This window comes from Grus americana, chromosome 1, assembly GCF_028858705.1.
Source record: "Grus americana isolate bGruAme1 chromosome 1, bGruAme1.mat, whole genome shotgun sequence".
NCBI lineage: Eukaryota > Metazoa > Chordata > Aves > Gruiformes > Gruidae > Grus > Grus americana.
In genome coordinates, this window is record NC_072852.1 from 6,833,713 (window position 1) to 6,857,438 (window position 23,726).

Genomic DNA, 23,726 nt, shown 5'->3' on the forward strand with positions numbered 1-23,726 from the left:
TAGAATCTCTTTAAAAAGTAAGCAGCTCTGCTTCCAGTGAGAAATAAAAGCAGGCATTGCTAGAACTGAATGCTTTTGTTTCTTTGTGAACGATGCCTGGTCTGGATGAAGAACTTTTAGTCACTCCAGATACGCTGCTGTTCATCTTTTCCGGAGTCACTGGAGTAAGTGGAGGGTGGAAGCGCAGAGCATCACAGTCCGCCCTCCTACCACAAACCTAAGGGATGAAGCCCATAATTGTACAGAGAGTTGTTTCAAAATGCTTTTAGTCAGGGTTCTCTGCTAACTCTGTGTAAGGAGAACACTCCTGATAACGGTGTGGTCATGTCCTCTTGATAAAGACCCTGGTCAGAAAGAGTTGGTTTCCTCACAGACTGCTTTTTCCCAGTGGACAGCTTGCAAGGATGCAGGTCGAGTAGGTCCTTCAGATCCCCTCAGCAGAAGCGTGGGTGTTGAGGAGGGTGGGCAGAGAGGCTTTCAGGAGCACCAAGCTGTAGTACTTGCCAGTAGCAGGCTGCATGTGAGTCCGTTTGACTGTGCAACCCCTGTGCTAAAGTGACCCTGACACCAAAGTCGTGTTTCTCTGTTTTCAGTCCCATTTGGTGAAGTGCCGAGCTGCATGCACTGCCGTCGTTGTCAGTGTCATATAATACCAACGACTTTCGGAAAGCACTAATGAACAAGTGCAATTTCTTTTCTCTATTGTTGGGTTTTTTGTAAAGTTGCTCAAATGCTCTCAGGTATGGCGGCCCTGAACGGAGGACTCGGCGCAACAGGCTTGACGAATGGTACGGCCGGCACGATGGACGCGCTCACCCAGGCCTACTCAGGAATCCAACAGTACGCTGCGGCCGCGCTGCCGACGTTGTACAGCCAGAGCTTGTTGCAGCAGCAAAGCGCTGCGGGCAGCCAGAAGGAAGGTAAGCGCCCGCTGCCGGCGGAGCAAGGCCCAGTCCAAGCAAACTACTTTCAGCCAAGCCAAAGCGGTGTCGTGGGTTCGTTTCTTCACGGAGGCTTGATGAAGGGCCTCGAGTAGCCTAATCTTTGATTTTTTTTTTTTTCAGTTTTCTCCTGTTTAGTGTTATTTTTTTTTTAACCTCTCATGTAGTTCATTCTTTAACCATCTGTCCTTCAAGCTATACTTCACTGACCACACTTTTTTATTTAAAAGCATTTACCAACTACCGCATAAAAAGGCATTGGTAGCAAAAAATCATCCCTTTATGGGTGCCATTCTCTCTTCTGGTTTCCGTTTTCTGTGATAATGGAGTTAATATGATTAGGTTCAAGGTTTTGAGTTAATGACAAGATCCGTTTTTGCGTTGAGTGGTTCTTTGCTTAATTGTGGGTCTTGCGGGGAAGCAACTAAGTGAATGATTGCCCCCTCTCCCCACGCCGATAGCAAATAAACCTCAGGAAGTTACTGCTAAGAATAAATTAATACTAATTACAAGATGTTCAGGAAAATGAGGTTACCCTTTTCCCCTCTTCTGTTCCCCTGCACACTTCCCAGGCATTTTGGGGGTTTGTTTCTGGTTTCATTGCTTTCTCTCATCTTAATTTCCAGCTTATTCTAGAAGGATGGGAAAATATTGCATGCTTTCTAAGACTGTATCTATGTTGTCACTCCTGTTCTTGCCAGGGCTAAGCTTTGGAAATAAACCTAGTGTAATATCCCCAAGAGAAATTTTTTTATCCTCTTTTAAAGTAGTATCTTGTACTGTTACGGGATGTGTTTCCTAGGAAGACAAATTTGGCATTCCCCCAGCTGGCTATTGTACAGGGACACTGGAGTTAAAACGTATATTTTCTCTGAATTCTTTACTTCATTTACTGCTAACAGCTTGGATTATTTAAAATGAAAGGATTTATTTTTTTAATCAACTCTTTTTTCCTCATTTTTTTGTGTTCTCTGCTTTTGTCTTTCATCTTGTTCACTTTGGTCCACGACAATAGACTAATTGACACCATAAATAAATAAATAAATTGCTTATTTGGTGTCATTGTAAGATACTTAGTGGAGGACAGTTTGATTTTTTCTATTTTTTTTTCTGTTTATGAACATTCATATCGTGTAGGTTTACTTTTTATTATTATGAATTGGCAGTGTCCCTTTTAAACTCCAGTCTTTTTTGTTATATGTCTTATTTCTGTTAGTGAGGGGTTAAGTTAAAGTGAGTAAATTCCATCATTGAATACTGACAACCGTGTTTTGTCTCTTAACATGATTTCTGATGGAATGGTGAAGAGTCTGGAGTGGCTGAGAATAAACAAGTACCAGAGAAAAATGCTATATAAATATTAAATGCAGAAGCACAGTGAATTGCCTCATGCATCTGCTCTAAACTATTGTTTAATAAGGTTTTTCTTACTATTTTAAGAACTATCATTTTCTGGAAAAGATAGTTTACTTGAGGTAAGAAGAAATAAGTTCCAGGTGGCGATTTTTTTTTTACTTTCTTTTTGCCCCAAAGAAAGCTTTTCTTTTTAAAATCTCTTTCCACCCCCCACCCCAATCCATTTATCCCTTCCTTTTTTATCCCTTCCTTTTGGGTAAACATTGCAACCTTTTCCTTCAGGCTGAGAGAAAGCAGCCAGCCTGGTTCTTCTGTATGGGAGAGGTGAGGCTTCGGGACTCTGTTGTGGAAGGTACTCCATAAATCTGATGCACACTTTCCTCTTCCTCTCCGCAAAACCAAGGACAGCATATCTGAGGCACACTTAGGTTCCATTAAGCAAGGGAGTACTTAAACAGATAACTCTAGATGTGTTTTTACTAGAAATGTTTGCTCCCTTTGTGTACCTCTTATGCTCATGGGGGCTGCATGGGAAGGCCACGTGTCTGGCTCCATCATAGATCATGTTCTTTCAGGCATCCATTGCTCATTTCCAGTATGTTATTGGAAAGGAGAAATTGAGCTGGGGAAAAATACCCTATTCATGCCAGGATGAGCGTTTAAACCAACAGCACTAATAATGTGTATCTCAGATTTTGGCTGTAAGAAAGTTATTCAAAGTACCTTTGAGTTTGCACCTTTCTGTGCAAACTTAACTTTGTCTAAAGCCACTTTAATTTCAACACAACTACTTTATTTTTAACTTTTTTAAAAGACTTACTTTATAAAGTTTCTTCCAGGATACAGAGCTTTCTATAGGGAATTTGTATTAAAGAAAAAAAAAGTATCATTTTCAAATGAGTCAGTATAAATTTAATTCTGAATATCTTTCTCTCTCTGACTTCACTGATTTCCAAGTCACAAGGTTTGCTTTGTCTTATCCTTTTTATCCCCATCTCCACCAATTTCCTGCCCTTTGAGTTTAAATCTGTGATACTCAAATCTGAGCTCAGCTCATTGCATTTCCGTAAGTTCCTGCAACTAGAATTAAACCCACAAACCTATGCAGGTGTTTGAGGCAGCAGAGGACTCCTTGTGAGAAAGTAATATTTTGTGTACCTGTTTTCCTAACCCTAATTACACTGAAAGACACTTGTGTAAATTGAACAAAGAGGCTGCAGTTTAACTTCTTCTGTAGTAGAGTTATCAAGTAAACACTTTTCAAGATAAGATGCTCTAAAGAGCTGCATTTCAGCTCTGTTCCTTTGATGATCCACTTGCTTTTGTTCCTTCGAAGTTGGAAAGTGAAATGCTTTCTGACCATCACCTTCAGCAATTATTATGGAAAACTAGATTAAATACAGCTCTTGTAATAGCTGTTTTCATACTTTTTTGTTTGTTTGTTTTCCTAAAGGTCCAGAAGGGGCAAACCTCTTTATTTACCACCTCCCCCAGGAGTTTGGAGACCAGGACATTCTGCAGATGTTCATGCCTTTTGGAAATGTTATCTCTGCTAAAGTCTTCATTGACAAACAGACCAATCTGAGCAAGTGCTTTGGTATGTCAAATTTAATAAATCAAATATAGTAAAAACCACATGCACTGTACTGAAAAGGGGCCAGGAAAGAAAATTAACAGCAATGTGAGAAATGTCATACTGGAATCTCATTCCAAAAATAATGGACTGTTAATCCTCAAATGAGCGGGAAGATGCACAAACTAGTTCTAACTAAAAATTGCATGTGAAAAAACAATAATAATCTTCCAGTCTGACATCTCACATGAATGTGTCAAGTACATGAAACTAATTACACCCTATGTGGGGGAATGTCATTTAGTATACTATTAAACTGCCTTATTATGGATACCTAATTATTCTCTATTGTATAGCTGAGCCACTTAAAAACGCTCTGTGTTTAACCCATTACTTCTACATTACAGGAATTTCTTTCTTCTGAATTAAGTACAAGATTTTGCAATTAGTGATTGAATGGTGTGTACATGCAGTTCAGAACACTTTGCAGACAGTTGACGTCTAGATGTGCAGCTCCAGCTGTTGCGGGTGGGCTCCAGTGTGTTATGGAAAGTGGCATCTCCCCTAACCTTAGGGCAAGGAGGAAGGGAGCTTCACATGATCAGTGTCAGGTTTCCCAGAGAACACTTTAAGCTGCCAGAAAAGTAGATCACAACAGAGGAGATGATGGTATGTTGGTATAAAACAAGTTCTAGGGTTGATTAAGTTCGCTGACGTCCTTTGAATAGCATATACGCACCAGTTCAGTGCTTTGATGGAGTGGAGTACAGAACGTAAGAGAGTGGCAATCTGTTAGAGCATTGGTCTGATACCTGTGGTCTTGTGCAAGACATAAGGAGCATCTAGAAGGAGGACAGAATCTCTTAAAGACAAGTTTTATAAAGTTTGGCCTAAAATATTGGAGCTGAAAGAGTGACAACTCTTTCCCAGAGTAAAGGAACGCAGCTGTATGTGTGACAAAAGAGTAACCAGTCCAGAGAACCCCCTAGTTTCCAAAACTCCTTTGTACCAGCACCATCCCTTAATTTTGAAGCGTCCCCATTAACCGTAGTACATGCTTCTCAGCTTACGTATCATTATTTTTTTTAAAATCTAGGTTTTGGTAAAATATGTCTGTCCAAGGACTCATCTCCACAAGCGCCATTCAGGAACAGCTATTGGGCTTTAACCCATCTTGAAAGGGTTTGAATTTGTGTAAACAGACAGTACTCAAACACGAGGAGAATTCGTCAAGTTAGTCAGAAATACCTGCTGCCTGGAATTCAAGCCTTGACACAAGCTGAGTGTTTTTCACCTGAAGACGAGCCCTTACTACACAGGGAAAGTTAATTTGGTTCAGAGAAAGGGTGACATTCTTTCTGCGTTTTTCCATAGTCTTTCAGTTCATTTTTGAAGCATTCACCTCTTTAAGCTTTACAAAAAATTCTTCATTTCTAGACTAATATAGTCCAGCATGTTTCTGCAATGGGTTAAAACAGCCCCTGAGGCTGTAGCAAATGTGAAAAGTGGAATTGAAATGGACTCCCTATTGATCTGGAGCCAGTTCAGTTAGTATGTCGGGGTGACAAAATCGTTGTTGAGGTCTCCAGGAATGTTGATGAAATGTCAAATCAAGCTACATTAATCGAAATGCAGCAATTGTGGTGACTGCTGAAAGAATGTAGATTAGTTTGGGCAGGCAGCTCAATTCATCAGCTCGCTTCCCACACTTGCTTTTTGTGGGTTTCCTTTTACTCCCTGATTACCTAGTTACACAGGTGTCTGGATTTATGGGACGCAATTACCTAACTCACAGTGATGCACCTAGGTTATCTTATTTGAGGGAAAACGGAGGGGTCAACGCGTAACGGATGGAAGAGTCCTCTGTCTTTTTGGCATTAGTCAGCTTTCAGTAACATTTCAATTTCTCATTCTTCCTCCTTAGATATTCTGCCACCAGTGAGAGAGTTCTGCTTTAAAAACAAAAGTACTGCAGTGGCAGAGGAAGTTGAGATTTTCTGATTCAGTAGGTGACTACTTGGTGATGCTGCTCATCACAGGCAAAGCCAGAATTAATCCTGCTAGTTTAACATGCTAGCATACTCTGTATGTACCTCCTCAGCTTTATTAGCAAGAGTCGTCTATTTGTTGTTTCAGCCCCATATTTGTGTTTTAAAAAGCTTTATTTTTTCTCTGTCCTCGCACCCAAGAATTAGGACAATAGCACATCTGAAGAACCCATTTATGTCCTGTTCAGTTAACGGTCATTGCTCTTGGTACAGTTTGGGTTTGGGATTTTTGGTTTGGTCTTTTTTCCTCTAGTAGCAGTAGTAGTAGTAGTAGTACTAGTAGTAGTAGTAGTAGTAGTAAAATAATGATGATGATGATGATGATGATGATGATGATGATAATAATAATAATAGTAATGTTTTGCACATCCTTGGTGCTTTCTACTCTGGAGTTTCCAATCTCCTGCCCAAAGGAGGAAGAAGTCAAATTACAGATGAGGACAGGTTGAACACTAGAAAGGTGGAAAGATTGTCTGAGGCCACTGGCAGAATTGGGAAGGAAGATGCATTCTGAGTGAGTCGTAGGGTAGTGATATATAGAGTGATGAATTTTGATGTAACACTGCTTCTCAAAATGAAAAATTACTTCTCTGTGCAGAAAATGGACTTTGGCATTATTTCCTTTCTTGTCCACTTCAAATGAATGCACAAACGATAAAATGGTGATGAGGATGACAGGTCAGTCTGTTTATGCCTGGAAGTGCTCTTCCATGAGTTCTCATGAGCTGTAGTTGATTCAGCAGACAAAGGGTTTCACTGTTCAGGCTTATCTCTTGCCTTTCATAAACCTTAGAATAGCAAAAATGAGAGACATAAAAGTGAGGCAGGGGAGGGGGAACCAAATTACATCAGAGCATAAATACAGTCTGCCTCATAGCAAAATTGCTACTTGAATGATTAAAAATATTTATCCTGGTTACAGAGATACCTAGGGATTTAAAAAAAAATCAGAATCGTCATGACAGGGTCTTTGAAAATTGATAAGAAACATCATCCCATCCTCATGTAACCTGTGGTTTAAAATTGAGACAAAAAATGATGAATGGGTGCAATCAGAAAAAGATAAATAAAGGGGGAGAATGTCAGATTCCTTTGTAAGTGTTATAAATAAAGGTTTTGGATAAGGGAGAAGATGAAAGTATAACAGGCTAATGTAGATACAGCATTCTGTGTAAAGAGACAAATTGTGAATCAGAGTAAAAACTGAATGATAGAGGCTGATTCCACCGATGCAGCGCAGAGGATGTATGTTTGAATTTGTGGCTGAGTCAAGGAAGCTAATAAAGAGACACAGAATGAGGTGACTTGTCTCATCCCCCTGGAAGGTAAGCACAGCCTGAGCTGATTGTTCCTCTGTTGTCAGTGGAGGCGTCTGAATTGGTGAACTGAATGGTGGGTGGAAAAGCCACCTCTGGGTGTGCTTGCGTCTCTTCGTTCACCATTCATAGATGCCATCAAAGTGACTAGTTTAGATCAGTTGCTTAACTTTCAGGTGGCTAAAACTAGCTAAGAAGAAAAGGAGCTAAGGTGATGAGAATCTCACAGAAGAATGTTCTGAATGCTCTTAAGAGAACAAGGTGAAGGTCAGGAAAGCTGTAGAGGAAAATGCTGAATTCTCAAGGTAGGTAGGAGTAGCTACGTCATGGTTGTGGGATACCTGCCTGGAAGGTGCTACAGCTGCCTTCCAACTCACGGTAGATCTCTTTTCTGTCCCTGAGGAAATCCTAGAGGTCATCTGCGAGCTGATGGAAGTAGACACAGGAGCGCAGTGCTAAGACAGTGATTGGAATCCTATGAACAGATAAGATCTCCTAGAAGAAAATAGAGGAAAGGAAGAAAGGAAGAGAGTGATGAAACTCCTCAGGATATGGCAGTAATATTAAGAGGAAATGATCAAGTGGAGAAAGTGAGGAAGTGGCAAGAGTTACTAAAGCCAAGGAAAGTGTGGAGGAACATTCATTATCCCCTAAGGAGGTAACAAATAATCAACCACAGAACAATGTGAATAGAGCATATTGGCTTTGGCCAGGAGAAGGTCTGTGGAGATTTAAGTGAGAGGTGTTTTTGAGTGGAAGGAGCAGAAGTTAGCTTGAATTGTCAGAGAAGAGTCTTAAGTTAAATAGTTTGGTGAGGTTGATTTAAGGTGAAACCACAGGGAAGGTCTATGAAGGAGGGCACCTGGACAAGGACCAAGATGACTTGATAAGAGGGGGTTTTTTTCTTTACAATGGGGAAAGTGTATCATTCTGACACTGAAGATGGAAGAGGGCAGCAGTGCAAGGTAAGCGAGAGCCATAAAAGAACAGGTTAAAATGACGGTAAAAAGAGATTATGAATCAGAAAAGTACGCAGGCACTAAGCACAAATGAAGAAAGCTGGTAGAAGAGAGGCACCGAGAAGCCTGTGTGTTAGGGCTGAAAACAAAGTGTGTGGGATCCGTGCTTTAAGAGAGTGAAGGGATATGTGTTAAGGCAAATTCAAGTGGAAAGAGGAGGGAGCATTTCAAAGCAGATGCATAATAGCAGGCTGAGTGCGGTAGTAATTAGCCGGAGCTGAGGCAGAGCAGCAGTTAGGCGAGCTTTGCAATTACAAGTGGGAGGCCCAGATATGAAAATGAATTTTGAGCTTCCAGAATCAGGGAGATTTGAGTCCATTATGAACAGAGCATTTTTACTCTCCCAGGGACAAGAAAGCTGAGCCAGGCCAGCCATTCTGAATTACCCGAGCAAGCATTATCCCCCTAGTTAGTGCTCGCAGCCGAGGAGCAGAAGAGCTGGAGTTCTCGTCAAGCCCTGCCGTTGTCTTTACGATGCTGCTTAATTTCGATGCTTGCATGCCCCTTTGGGGACCAAGAGGCTGAATTAATTAACATTTAATGCACCTGGAGATCTTGAACTGGAAGGAGCTGTAAAAATAAGAATATTGCAACTGTCCTAGGCTAAGCCCACGGAGATGTTTCGTAGCATGCAGGACCAGTGCACATGAACTTCAGGTGTGCAAATGCATACCGGCATCTAAGTTTGGGTTTTGTTTCCGTAACCAGGCTTTCTGTTTCAGCTTCACATCTGCAGGCTGCCTAATAGTACTTCCTCACAGACTGGGAGGTACGTAGATATTACAGTGAAAAGTGTCACAGTGATAAATAACTTTGGTCTCTAAGTTAGGTAGGTAAATAACAGATTGGAAACTGCATTGCACCAAAACTGGCCAAGTGCATCCCAGCTAGTAAAGAAGTGTTACGAAGGTAAAGGGGGAGGCAAAAGAAATGGGAGAGGAGATGGGATATGAAGTGTGATCAAAGAACTAATTGAAAGTGAGAGGTAAATGTGTCAAATAAATAGTAAAAATAAAATCCTAACAAAAAGCATTCTGACATTTGTTCTAACCTATAGTTCGCTTTCTCTCCCGCCTCCGTTCTGTGTCTCGTAGGTTTTGTTAGCTATGACAATCCAGTCTCTGCACAAGCTGCTATCCAGGCTATGAACGGCTTTCAGATTGGCATGAAACGCTTGAAGGTTCAGCTGAAACGCTCCAAAAATGACAGCAAACCTTACTGATCTTAACCCCAGATGCTTACTGCACTTATTTTAGCTTTCTTAGGGTAAGTCCCATGAGCAAACCTGTCCTCTGCAGGGGGGTTAAGAAAGAACATATAGCCAACCTTCACCAAGAGACAGTTATTTTTACAGTTACCACTTCCATTTCCCCACTTGTCCTTATTACACTTGGCTCCCATTTCCTTGCCAAGTAATTACTGAGTTGTGTTACTGTATTTTGTTTTGCAGCATAATTTATCTCCTTTTTAAAACAAAAATAAACGTCTTGAAATTCAAAGCAACACACACACACACACACACACAAAAAAAATGTGCAATTTAACTCTGTGAACCCTGGTGCCATTAGCACACAATAAAAGTTGTTTTCTATGGATGGATCGTATTTTACCAGGGTGGCACCAGCAGTTTATAGGTTAAACAAAATGGCCTCATGCCAGTTGAAGCACTTATTTTGCAACGAAAATTGAAACAAGTCTTTCCGCTACATCAACTTGTTTTTTGAGAAGATTTGATTTTTTTTTTTCGGTTCAAATCAATGTATTGTTATATATTAGTCTGATTTTACACTGGTCGTCTTTATATTTCACTTTTTTTTAAGTTCTTGTTTTTTTGGAAAGGATTAATGTAAAAAAGATTTAGAGATCTGTTTCTAAAGCTACAGGGTTTAAAATAAAAAAAATAAAATAAAATGAGTGACAATACTTGATGTTTCTTGAGAGATAAATTTAATAATAATAAAAAAAGAAAGCCACAGGCCTGTAAATTTTATTTGTAAAAAGCATTTCTATTTTTATACAAAATTTTTACTGCCTCAGAAATAATGGAAGTTATTTATTGCCTATTGTTAACTTATTGGATACCTAAAGAGCAGCTCTCTATGCTAGCTAGATCCTTTGAAGTAGTCTCTAGAGTAATTGTGCCAAGAATGGGCGCTTTTTCACTGTTGAACCCTACACCCTTTACAGTTCATGCTTTTATCCTCTTGTTTGTATTTGTCTGGTTATTTTGTTCGTAGTTTCCATTACCTAGTTTAAAGTTCGGTTGTCTGATCTTTTATTTCCCTCTCCCCGTACCTTTCTGTTACGTTTGTAGAAACTGGTTCTTTCCTCTCTTTTCTCCCCAAAGAGGAATCCATTCTCTCTGACTCCTTTCAGATGGATTCTTTTGGGGTTCTCCATTGTGCTCTTGTTGACAAGTATTGTAAGTTAATGCAAATTATGTGAACGGCTCATAGACTCTACTGATAAAAGATTTGCATTAGTTTTCTCCTGCACCCATGAAAGTGATTTTGTTTGTGCTGCATAGATTCTGTGTAACTTTTTTTCCTCTTCCTTGTTTTTTCCCTAGACATCTCCATGCCCGTTAGCCCATCGTTTGCCTAGCATGTCCCTGTGGCGTCTCAAAAAAAAAAAAAAAAAAAAAGTTTCATCGTCCCGTCATTGTTTCTGATGTCTTTCTGACCTCACATCATATTTGGTTCTCCTACTGACCTTTGATCTAGTTTGACCTTTGAAATTTGCATGTGACCTCATCTAGCTATGAATTCTGGGAAGTCAATGTGAAAAAACATTGCTGCATTCATGCAAGACTGAAATTTATTATTAGATAAATTAATGATAGGATTTAAAAACAACCTGTGGCAAAATGTTTTTTCTTTCTTTCCTTTTTTTTTTTTTTAGTTTTATTTTTTCCTTGGGTTTTCTCGTTTGGGTTTTTTCTTTTGGTTTTGGTTTTAGTTTTGGTTTTGTTGGGTTTTGGTTTTTTTTTTTTCATTTCGTAAAAAAAAAATAAAAAAAAAAACAGACTTGAAAGTATTATACAGGGATTGGCATTCTGCCTGGTCACTGGTGACAATAGCAATATGTGTCCAGAGGCACAGAATGTTGGTTTCTAACAGACTACTTCCAAAACAGTTTGAGAAATAAAACTGTCTGATTTTAAGTCTCTAGAGGTCTGTAATAGTTTTTACATTTTTCAGGCAGTGTAAAGTTTTTTGATAAGGCCATTTTAGGTGGCTCACTTTCTCATTAAAGTATATATATAGAACCACTTTTTGTAGATTAGTATAAGAAAATATTTACCCTGTTTTAGGGCAAATGCTACCTACTTGTGTCACCTTTTGCTGAACTGACTCACAGTTAGACAATCCATGGTTTAATGCACATGAAATTACCTATATTTTATACTGTTTCAATGTACAGAAGAAAGGTTACTGTAAAATGTGTTACGTTGGTGCTTCTGTGAATTAAGTTGTGGTTTCATCATGAGTCTTATGGTCTTAAGTGTTCTATGTTTATAAAAGACAAGTTTAAAATTGGTTTACTTGAACAACGAGAACAAAAACAAGAGTCAAAAAAAAAAAAAAAAGTTGTTTGCTTAAAAAAATGAATTTCATGTGAAAAATGAAAAAATATTCCAGAATAAGTTTGTGTTGGCTTGTGACGCATTGATGTCATTTTTTTATTGTGAACAATTTAGATGTGTTTGTGTTCAGCAAAATGTGATCGGTTTTTCTTTTAAAGAAAAAAAAAAAAATCAGTGAAACTATAGTGCCAAATTCCAAAGGTACTTTCTTCCTAGAGCTTCAGTGTGTTTCTTGTGTGAAGTAATTTGATAACATGGGTATTTTATTATGTGTTTTGTATAAATCCCTAATATTTAAAGAAAAAAGAGGTTAAAAAGTTTGTTAACTTGCTATCCTGTGGTCTTGTTGCCTGAAATTGTTATTGTTTGTTATTTCTCTTTGATGTTTTTTGTAAAACATTGTATAAGTGCCCATGTTTCACTTTTTTAACCACTCTGCACACATCAATGCTGTGAAAGCAAACCTCACTATGTATTTTCTTCATATTGTATGGAAACCTCTAAGGTGAGAAAGTTTTGAACTTTTAACCCTTTCCACCCAGAGCTGTCTTGAGTGTTAATACCTTTTATACATTCACCATTTTGCTGTTTATTTTTATATATATATCTATATCTATAAATATATATATACTTAGTTTTTTGTGGTTTATTTAATACATGGTTGAAATCAGAACAATGCACAGGGCAGATCTGAAGGACAAAAATATTTTACTGCTGTCTAAATTTCTTCTGTATCTATAACTAAAATTATTTAAAACCGTAATTAACTTGTGGTTTTCCTTTTTAGATTTTGGGGATTTTGTCTTTTCTTAAAGAGCTTTTAATATGCTGCTGGAATATGCTATTCAGTATTAATAAAATAAAAGAAAAAGAAAACAATTCTTTAATTATCTATTGTGTGAGCCACTCCCAGCCAGGAGTGGTAAATCCACCATTTGAAAACCTTGAGGAGAAAAAAAAAAATATTTTTGTAATTTAAATAAATGAACTTTTGCTTAAATCAGATGCACTAGATCTTCCTGGGTGAAAATTCAGTGTGCACTGCAGTTAAACTACTTTTTATGGATAAAGTTTACATACACTGTAATGTTTGGTGTTATCTGCCATTATTTGTAACGGCAATATATTGGCTTACTCCTGCAGACACTCGTATAGAGAGGAGTAACTTTACTCGTTCAAGTAGTCCATGGGAATATATTTGTGACCGATGTGGGTGTTTGCTGGAGGAAGCTCTGTGTAAGGAACCAGAAAAGAGATGCTGGTAGCCCTTTTCACTGCCTTGTAAGTCTGATTAGATTGCATTTCTACCGCACAAGTAGTGACCAACAACCAAATTTGGTTTTTTTGCTACCGGTATAGACAATTCATTGCCAATCCGATGTGTGTGAGCAGCAGTACCTGCTACTGATGATAAAGTGCCATACCTTCTTCCACTTCCTATTTCTATCCGATTATATTCGAAGCCGCCTAAAATTAAAAATGAAGCCCTATACGAACAACATCAGCTGGTGCACTCTTGTCTCTCATCCCCAACTTAAACGCTTCTTTATGTAGAGCCCTGGGATGGAAAGGACTAGCCTCTAGTGATGCAAAAAAGTTTCCTTCGTATAGCACATGCACTTATAAATAAATGATCTATACTTTTCTCACATGTTTTTACTACTGCTGGGGCCTTCCTACACCCTTTGAGGGCTATTTTGTACTACTTGCAGCAATTTTGCGTATTCAAAGTATCATCTCACGCACGTTATATTATATATATGTACGTATATATATATAATATGAGATCATCATTTGGATTGTTTAGACTGTTTCACTAATTTTTCTCATTGTACCCACCGTATAAATTTCCAAAGCTTTTTTAGATGCCCTAGTGTGTCCTGCGGGTTTACCAGTCCGGTTAGAGCGGTGATGCCTTTGGTCCTCAGGCAGTGTAACTCGGCATCGGGCTGCCCCGAATTACGCTACACGGGACATTGGCTTAGCAGTGGGAGAGGAGGAATGTTTCTGTGCTTCCAGGCAACTCAGACGGGTCATTGCTGAGAAAAGTGTCCACCTTGAAATAAAATTTTACAAAAACAAAAGAGAAATCAAGTGCAAAAGCAAAAACCCAAACATACACCTCCTTGGAGACAAATTATCTACCAGTTCTCTTTCAAAATATTGAAAGGAAAAAGCTGCAAGGGTGCAAGGGCCTAATAAGAGAGGAAGAAAAACAAGGGAAATTGCTTTCCAAAATTCTAATCAAAAGACTAGACTAGTTGTTTTTTCAAACAAATTAGCTAATTGCGATGAAATGGCAGTCCTCAAAGGAGTAACAAGTTCATCTTTCTTTCACCATAGGGGTTACAGTTCCTTGGCTTGTGCTACTCTGGAATCATTTTACTGTTTCTGTTTTTATTATCTTAAGTGCTAATTAACAAAAGGAAAAAAATATCCTGTAGTTTCATTACCTTTTTGGATAATGTCATACAAAAAAAAAAAAAACCAACAAAAAAAAAAACCTATGTATTTGTGTTTTTTTTGTGCTGTGAGAATTGTTGTTTGTAGATTAATAATACTATCATTTTGTTTAGAATTACAAACTAGTTTTTAAGTATTGTCTGAGAAAAGCCAAAGTTAATGCAATCTAGTGGAAACTGTAAGACCATTTGAGTATTGTTTCTGTTTTATTGATGCATTTGGATTTTGTTGTTTGATGGAATTTGAGCCAAAAAAAAAAGAACAAAAAAAAAAAGAAAAAAAAGCAGGCTTTCCTATTTCTACAACTTGATTGTACTTATGCATTTTGTACCAGTGGAACTTTTTATACTGGAGATTAAAAAACAAATGGAAATTTTTGTGGCTTACTCTCGTGGGCCCCCTCGATCATGACTGATTTTCAAGTTTGATTTCTGGATGGTAGAAAGAGAGTTGGTTTTGTTTCGAGAATTCAAAACTTTGGCTTGATTTCTTTTTTTCCCTTTGCTTATATCTAGTGTTTAGAATTTTGTCTTAACAAAAGCGGTAAGTTTCACTTTTTATTCTGTATCGTGCAGTTACACAATAAGGTAATTAGAATTAGGAGTACTCGGTCACTTTGCGTGGATAAATGTATTAGTTAAAACGTTAGGGGTTTGCTTTTTTGCTGTTTAGATCAGAGTTTTTTCTGATTCTTCTGTCCTCATTGTGAACATAACCGTGTAGTTGAAACAGTCAGACTTATTTTTGTAACGTATGTTATTGTGTGATGCAGTTTTTTGCTTCTGTCTCCAATATTAAACCATTTTCCTAATACTTGTCTCTCTACTTTGTGTGTTGTATTGTTGGTGGTCATTCTGTGTTGGTAATACATCTACACACCTCACTGTTTCACGTGCCTGTTGTTTTTTTTTTTTTTCTCTATTTGTTGGTTGTGTACAAAAGATACAGTCGATTCCACCTAAGTGAATATCTGATTGGGGGGCAAAAGAGGATTTGTACATTTTAGACATGTTATGGTTTCTTTGATTTTAATTTTTTTTTCTCTCTTCCTCCCCCTAGTCATGCCTTATCACTTGGATAATCTATCTGAGCAGGAAGCATTTTAAATGAGTTTCCTGCAAAGTCATATTGAAGGTAGCTTTTGTTAGCCTTCTAACGGCAAAAGCTTCTGCACACAAACACACAGAAGCCACCTCAAAAGATTTTTTTTTTTTAATTTTTTTTTTTTTGCTGTGACATTTCAGTCAGTCTGGCAAATGCGGACTATGGAGATCAATTCTTCCTAGGCGTTAAAAAAAAATAATAATAATAATACTCTGCCGCTACTTCGCAGAAGCATATGAAACATTCAGCAAAAGGAGGATATAGCCTTGGGATTTCTTCCAAACTGCACAGTAATCTGATGGCATATGGTGTTAGTCAAACTCTCCTTAGAAACCAATCACATCTTAACTAGGGCTGTGAGAGCCTGCGAAAGCCTACCAGGTGATCGAGCTTGTTACATGCAGTTATACATATAATAATTTTAAAAATAAAATAAAATCCAAGTGAGCACAGGAAGACTTTCTATTAAAGCCAGTGGAATTTAAAAAAAAAAAAAAAAAGGAGGGGGGGAAATAAATGATGGGAAAAAAGATCCCCTGTTGTTCGAATGGGTTATATTTTTGCTGTGGGCTTACATAGCAGATCATTCTCGGCATTGGCTAATAGTATTACACAAATCCAAAAGGGACAAAAGAAATACCATAGCACTTTTTTTCTTATTATTTTTTACAGTTGGCTTTTAGCTTTTTTTTATTCTTTCATTTCCTATATTTTTTTCCTCCTCACAAGAATCTCTCTGCTCTCCCCCAACCGGTGTCTACCACGATGAAATAAAAGCCGCAAAAGAAAAAGCTATGTCGTTCTGGTTTACAAAAAGTCTCTTTTCTCTCCTCTGACTGAGCCTAGATACAAACCTTACAATTTGGAGAGGGAGGGGGAAAAAAAAAAACCAAAACCAAAACCAACCAAACCAAACCCAAGGAGGAGAGAGCAGCACTGGCGAGTGCTCTCTGGAATTCAAGCCATACGCCCCCCGTCCTTTTCCTTTGTCCCACTTTCTGTGATGCTCAGGAATCAAAGACCACTTAAAAGTGCTCTTATGAGACCCAAACAACACTCCTCCCTCTTGTCTCCTCTCCCCTGGTCTTTCTGGCACTCTGGCTTTGGCTCACACACACAAACACACGCACACCCCCCCCCAAGTAATGTCTTACGAGGTCATGGCGCACTGGGCGTTTCCGTGTGATGTCAGCAGCGACATTGACTCTTGCGTTTGGAAGAGTTTTGAAATTTTCTGGTGGCTCATGAGTTGGCCTGGTTGTTATTGCTCGATATATTTTTTTTTAAAAAAAACTTTTTTTTTTTTTGCTTTTTTTCACTTTCCTGTTTCGATGAAAGGCAAATAAAAGTGATGAGTCTGGAGTCCCAAACAAGCTCACGTGTCATCCTGCAGGCTCTGTTGTCAGAGGTCAGGGGTCCAAGCAACTCGGAGTTGAAGCTAAAACCACCTGTAGTGGACAGCCCAGGCAGGAGAGCAGAAACCGATGGTCAGACTATGTCCTGGGTCTTTTACAACTCTAGAGTTTATGATCCTGATTTTGGATGGTGCTGTTGGGTTGACGGTTGGATTTGATGATCTTAGAGGTCTTTTCCAACCTTACTGATTCTATTCTATGATTCTATGAACATTGACACCAGTGGATTCAGTCGAGTAAGTCTTGACTTGCATGAATGATAAATCAGAATTGGTCTCTGGGTTTTTAGGTTGCTGTGAATGTTTTCCTTTTTTTTCTTTTTTTTTTTTTTTACCTTCAAAACTTGGTCTTAGAAAAGAAACTAGAGCTTTGTGAAGGGTCTTTTCTTCCAAAAATACAACTGGAAAAAAAAAAAAAAGACTTGTACTGCAGTTGGGTTTCCTTTAAATACTCAGGGCTGAAAGATACAGGTTTTTCGTTTTTCTTTTTTTTATTTCAACAATGGGGAAAAATGAGTTCCTTAAAGCAATGCAGCCAAACAGTTTGTCCTGCTTAAATGCATGCTTTTAATTTCAATTATGTAAGGCACCTTGCAGTGTTAGCAAAATGTCTCTTTGTTAGCTATACGTGTATCGCCATGGGAAATTACCAAACTGTCACAAGACTTGCTGATTAAAGAATAGCCTGCCAGAGTGTGTGTGCCTTTGCCCAGTGTGACTCTTAGGTATTAGGCTAAGGAAAACAGTTTAACAAAATGTAGTGTGAATCATTCCTGATAAGTGAATAAAGCATTGTGACCAAGCAATCAGATTATTCACTTATCAGGAATCGACTGTACTGATAGTTTGCCTGATTGTTTTTGTTCCTCATCTCTGTTGTAGTTTCACTACTTTGCTGTGTTCTGTTTTTTCTCTCATGCTCTTAGCAAAATCACTGGGAATATCCCTTCGTGTGATCATGAAACATGCTACTGAGTAACAAATAAAAAAAAAAAATTTAACATATAAAAATGATATCTTAACAAAATCTATGCACTTGCTATCAGGAACACAATACTGGATGTGTCTTATATATATTGAACTATAATAGTATTCAATTTCTTAAATAAAGCTTAAGAAAGGATTCTGTTGTCTGTAAAATTTTATGAGCATTAAATGGAAAAAAAAAACCAAACCAAACATGTTTCTAGGGTTGGGCGCTTTTTGTTATATGAAATCTTACTGGGTACACGGTCTTTAACCATGCCCAGGCAAATGTTAAGTAATTAGCTTGATGTTTCATTAATAACGAGACCTTGAAAATTAGGTTTACTGAAGTGTGCGAGGAGAAAAAGTCTTTACCATTCAGCGACTCACAGCAAAAGACATTAAAATGCAGAAATTTCTTTTTCTGTATTTGCAAAAGCAAACATGCCTGCTTTTGCACTAAAACTACACAATAGCTAAAATATGTGAATCAGAAAATGTGATGAGACAATACTATATTTCTTCCGCAAACAAGACTATACTTTTTTTTTGGTATGTGACTTTTTTTCCTCCTGATTCTAGACAGGTTTAGAATAAAAAATGAAACCCCATATCCTCAAAATCCCAGATTCACCACTGGAGGTCAAAGCACCTTTTTTGCGGAAGATGTGCGGCTTCTTACTGTACGTTTCCTGTATCCGAGCCTTCTCTTAGGAAAACATTTTCACAGCAAAACCCATGAATTAAATGGGAGTCGAATAGCCAAAACTGTTGAGTAGACTGAAAAATTTATTCTTTCGATGGCTGTACATTTGCCACAAAATTGTAGGTTTTGAACAACCAGATTTTTATGGAAATACCCATACTTCTTGTATTTAGCCAACTTTCAATAATGTCAGCCTTTGGCGGAAAGATCCAGGAGAGTGGTGGGGGTTGCTTTCTTTTTTTCTTTTGAACTGCATTACTGCCTCACTTTTCATATGCCATTATATTATCTGAAAAAAGAAAAAAAAAATTAAATTGTGGAAATCTATCCGCTGCTTGTATCATTCTCCTCTATTTGTACATATTTAGCAAACGTTACGGAGCTCGACACGGGACGGCCAGGTTTGTTAGACTTGTAAGCCCAAAATTCTGCTCCAGCAGAGAGGCCATGGAGAGGATTGACTTTGGTGGGCAGCAGGATGGTCCTGTCCATCCCACATCTGCACAGAGTTCAGGTGGGGATCCAGCCCATCAGGGGCTGCTGCCGTAACACAGATATTAAGTAATAGCAACAATTAGCTCATATTTGAATTCCCTCTCATTTTCCTCATTAGCAGACTTTTTTTTTTTGCCATTAAAGGGAGCTGGAAAGTTGCAGTCATTTTCTGAATCATTCGCCCCTGTTGATAACCTAATTGTTTTACATGAATGCTAATATTTCCTTCTCACACATTTATATCCATCAGCTAAATCAGCAGTAAAGTAAACTCTTCTGGGATACATTTCTATATCAATTAGCAAGGATTTATGCTCCAAAGCACCATTAACATTAATGGGAGTGTGCTCTTTAGCATAAACAATTGGCAATAGGTCTGGTGGACTTTATTTCATAAACAAAGAAGCATTTGAATCTTAGAGACTTCTTTCCTGAAGATGGTACTGCAGGGAGCAATGTCCCAGCCTCTCCAGGGTGCTCTGGGGACATCTTACTGCAGGACATGCATAAATTGTTGAGGTCCCAGTGAAAGGAGACAGCGTCTGTTTCAAAAGTGGGTTGACTTCTGCTACAAAGTTTTGCTGGTGCTTTTCCTTCAGAAGAAAACTGCCTGAGAACACATCGGGCAAAATACTCAGCATTATCTCACGTCCCTCCGATCGATGGCTTGAAAAATGTCACTCTTGGCTCGCCCACGTTGCATGGTGCCACAGGGTGGAGACCACAGAGGTGTTGGAGGGAGGGATTTTGGAAAGAAGCAGAAGACCAGAGATGAAGTCCTGTGGAAAAGAAAGTGGGTTTATTAGCTCCCTGAACTGTAGGTTTCACAGCTCCATGTCTTTGAGTAGCGAGTTAGACCAATAAATCACTAAGTCTCACCTTCCACATGTTGGACAGCACAGTTTCCCTCTGACCCCATGCTTGATCAAGTCAAGAAATGTGGAACCAAATGTTTTCAGTCTTAATCCAAAGCCACTGGGAGTTGGGGTGAAAATCCACCACTTCCCAGAGGTGCATGAACTGCTGAACGCCTGCCTGTGCTTCTGCAGATGTTTTCTCTGTGGGTTCTGGCTCTGCTCAGTCTGCTACATTCAAGAGCCCTTTTGTATCTACCATTTTTCCCCCAAAGGTATTCATCTGCAGTTGCTTTTCATCCCTGTTTTTCAGAAAATAAACATATCGTGCTCTGGAAGCATCTACATACAATAGTGGTTTTTTGGTCCCTGAATATTTTTTTGTGATTTATTTCTGCAACCTTTTTTTTTTTTTTTTTTTGCCCCTGGCATCTTTTCTAAATTTGGGGTACCAGAGCTGGATGCATTGTTTCAACATCAAGTCTAGTGGTGTAACATGCAGAAAATTAAAATTTTCATCCCAACTGTACCCCTCCGAATTATGCAGCAGTCAGGGATCGCATCAGTCTTTGCAAAGAATGCCACACAAAAGCCACAAAACACCATAATCGGCAGAATTATTTTGGGTTTCTTCTCTAGTACGCCTAAATCCCTCTCAGATGTGTTGTGCACCAGGTTCCCGCGTGTGTGGTCCGTTTGCCTGTTCTTAGACTCGAAAGCTTGCTTAGAACCGTACTCAGAGCACTTTTGTATAACTCCTAGTCCTCTTCATTATTTTCCAGTGTTATCAGCAGTTTTAATATTTACTGCCAAGTCATTAGTGAAAATACTCAATAGCATTCAGACCTATTACTGATCCCTGCAGAACCCCTCTAAAAAAATACTCTCCTACAGTGATTCCCCTTTGACAGCTTCTTTGTTGACATGTCAGCCAGTTCTTAATCCATTATTTTACGTGCCTTGTATTGATAGGGTAGAATGCTAATTTTTTAATCAGGATCTGCTGCGCTGTCACACATACAAAAGTCAGAGTATATTCTGTCTTTGCAATTACTTTTATCAGCCAAAACCTACAATCGCATCAAAGAATGAAATCGAGTTTGACAACCTTTCCTCCCTAAAAAGCATGTCGATGGGCATTAACTGTTTACCTCTTCTTTAATGTCTTCCACCCCTTTATACCCATATCAATATTTCCATTATTTTGCTAAAGTAATGTCAAACCAGCCTACCATGAGCTGGGTCATCCTGCTTGTCTTTTATGACCGTGAGCATGAGAACAGGATGTTCCCCATTGTCTGGGACGCTGCTGATGCGCTTCAAGAGTCCTAAAGGTCCATATCAATGGATGAGAACTCTCTGTCCCATTCTCAGTCCAAGGTACCTGGGGCTACCTGCTTGAAAATATTGTATCTTTAATAGCAATGGTAGCTAAGTAGAGTGTTAGAGTCTGATCACAAACAACTTTATCCTTTCCCTGACATGTAGATATGTAAAAGAAGATATTTTTTTACATTTCCTCTTTTTCTGCATCATGACTAACAGTTTTCCCATCTCCATAAGCCAAAGTTCAATGCTAAAATGACCATACTTAAAGAAATTTTTGCAGTCGTCCTGCTCTTCTCACCCAGGTAGAGTTGACAACATAGTGGGGAACCATGAGATAACGCATATTTATTTATAAGTCGATAGGAAGCATGGGTGAAGGTAAAATACTTTTTCATTCAGTCATCCTCCTCTGAATACAGTTGCTTCTCATTGATGCGCATGCGATTTAAAGCCCTGTGGCTTTGACGGTGGAGAAGAGTCAGTATCACCTGGGGAGCGGGTGGATAGCTGGATACATAGGACCTGTTAGAGAAGAGAGGTCATTTGGAGATCAGAAGAAACGTAAGTCAGTCAAACTGACCTGAGACCAGTGTCATTACAAATAAAAATGGATAAGCAGCAGCAATAACAGAGGGAGGCAATGTGCTGTTTTGTGCAACAGCATAGGTACCAGTGCTCTTTCAGACCACAGTGATACCATATATGTCCCTGATCAGGTGTCTTGGGTATAGACCATAAAGGTGCTGAGATACCAATGTATCTGCTCAACCTCAACCTCAGCCCAGCACCCCTCAAAGCAGACACATGCAGCTTAACCCTGTAGACATCTCTGCTAGTCAGGGTAGCATAAATGCATCCTGGAGGCAATTATTCCCACCTGAAGGAGTATGCCTAACACCAGGGAGTGGGGGAGTTGTCTGGAGGTGTTGCTGACTTTCCATTGACTGTAAAAGGAGAACAGAAGAATTCGGTTTTCTTAGTAGAGACATCAAGTGTTGCTCCCAGTGCCTGAGAATTCGCTGGTTAACCACTGGCTGCAACCACAACAACAGAAGGGCACAGATGTCCTCTAGGTCCTTCATCATATCTGCCAGCCCCACATGGGTGTCTCAGACTACTCTAGGTATCTCAGATGGCACTAGGCACCTCTGTTTAGGGAATTCAGTCAAGTCCTGGCTGACTAGCTTAGCCAACTCAGAGACCCAGGTTGGGGTGTTTCCAGGTGCACCAAGACTCTTAGCTCCCATGTTAAGCAACAGTGAACTGGTCAGCAGTTATTTGCTTGTCCTGAAGCAGGCAAGTACAGCTCAATTTGTTTGCCAGACATAGGCATGGAGTACTGTTTGAGATGTCCTAGAGTTTCCAAAACATCCATGAAGGCACTGCAGACATGATGCAGGATGAATAGGACTTCTGTGACCTCCAATGTGGTCACCTAGGCCATTTCAAGGGCTCTAAATAGCATAAGCATATGAGTCTGGTGCATCAAGATACCTGGCTAAGGATTCCTAAACTTAGAAGGATCAGTCTGTGACCTGAATCCCACTTTAAGGCCTTTATTCACTTCCCTAAACCTGAGCCACGTTAGATACTCCAGGGCAGCTCAAACGGCATTTATAAAAAAAAAAAAAATTGAGCTCTAGGGGTCTAATTTGTAGATGGCTGAAGGTGAAACTCTGTGAATCCTATTGCTAACAAATGAGACCCAGGTGACATTCCACAGGCCCTAAGTGAGAATTGTGCCCAAAAAACCACCGAGTGCAATGCGACTGCTCTCTGGGGGACAGGTGTATGCAGACTATCCCTATGACAGAACAGCCAGACCCCCAAGGAGTTGGACTTACATGATCTGTAGAGCACCTCCGGCATTAGTGTCATCCTATTCAGCTTTTGGCGCTGAGGATCCGTAGGAAACGATCGCTTACCTTTCTTGTGGATCTGGCCAAAGTATCACATAATTTGTGCCACACCAACCTCGGTCTCTGGTCCTGCTGTCATCATGCCGCACACTGGAGCACCGCCCCTGCCCCAGACCCTGGATCCTCCTGCTCAAACAAATAGTAAAACAAAAAGCAGGAACCTTCACAGCCTCTCTGGGCAATTTGTTGCACTGCTTGACTGTCCGCATGGTGAAGATGTTTTTCCTGATATCCAGCCTGAACCGCTCATGTTGCAACTTATGCCCCCTGCCTCTCACACCCTGCCATATGCCACTGCAAAAAGCCCTGCTAAAACTTGTTGATAAGTTCCTCACAGGTATCAGAGGAGGGTGCTGCTGTTAGGTGCCCCCGAAGCTGTCTCTGCTCCAGGCTGAACAAGCCCAGCTCCACCAGCTTCTGCTGGTAGGGGAGTGCTCCAGCCTGCCCACCCATGCTGGTGGCCCTCCACTGAACTCCCTCCAGTTTGTCCATTACTTTTCTGTACTGGAGGAACCAAAAATTGGATGCAGTATCTAGATGTGGTAGAACACATCTTCTGGGGTGGGGGTAGAGCACGGGCAACAATCACTTCCCTCATGGTCCTGGCTCTGCTGCTCTTCATGCAGCCTAGGCGTTG

General features: G+C 39.5%; 1 protein-coding gene across 15 annotated transcripts in view; it reads left to right on the top strand.

Moving 5' to 3' along the window:
• Nucleotides 1-18,554, top strand: part of CELF2 (CUGBP Elav-like family member 2) — a 577,644-nt gene extending 559,090 nt beyond the window's left edge. For 7 of the 15 annotated variants that reach the window (XM_054819652.1, XM_054819567.1, XM_054819634.1 and 4 more), the window contains 3 exons: nt 723-920; nt 3,751-3,894; nt 9,348-18,554. In XM_054819652.1, the coding sequence (XP_054675627.1) occupies nt 723-920; nt 3,751-3,894; nt 9,348-9,475 (470 nt within the window). In that variant the 3' untranslated portion in view covers nt 9,476-18,554. The remainder of the gene's footprint in view (nt 1-722; nt 921-3,750; nt 3,895-9,347) is intronic. The other 8 variants (XM_054819605.1, XM_054819549.1, XM_054819623.1 and 5 more) reach the window with 3 other exon arrangements.
• The last annotated feature ends 5,172 nt before the right edge of the window (nt 18,555-23,726 follow it).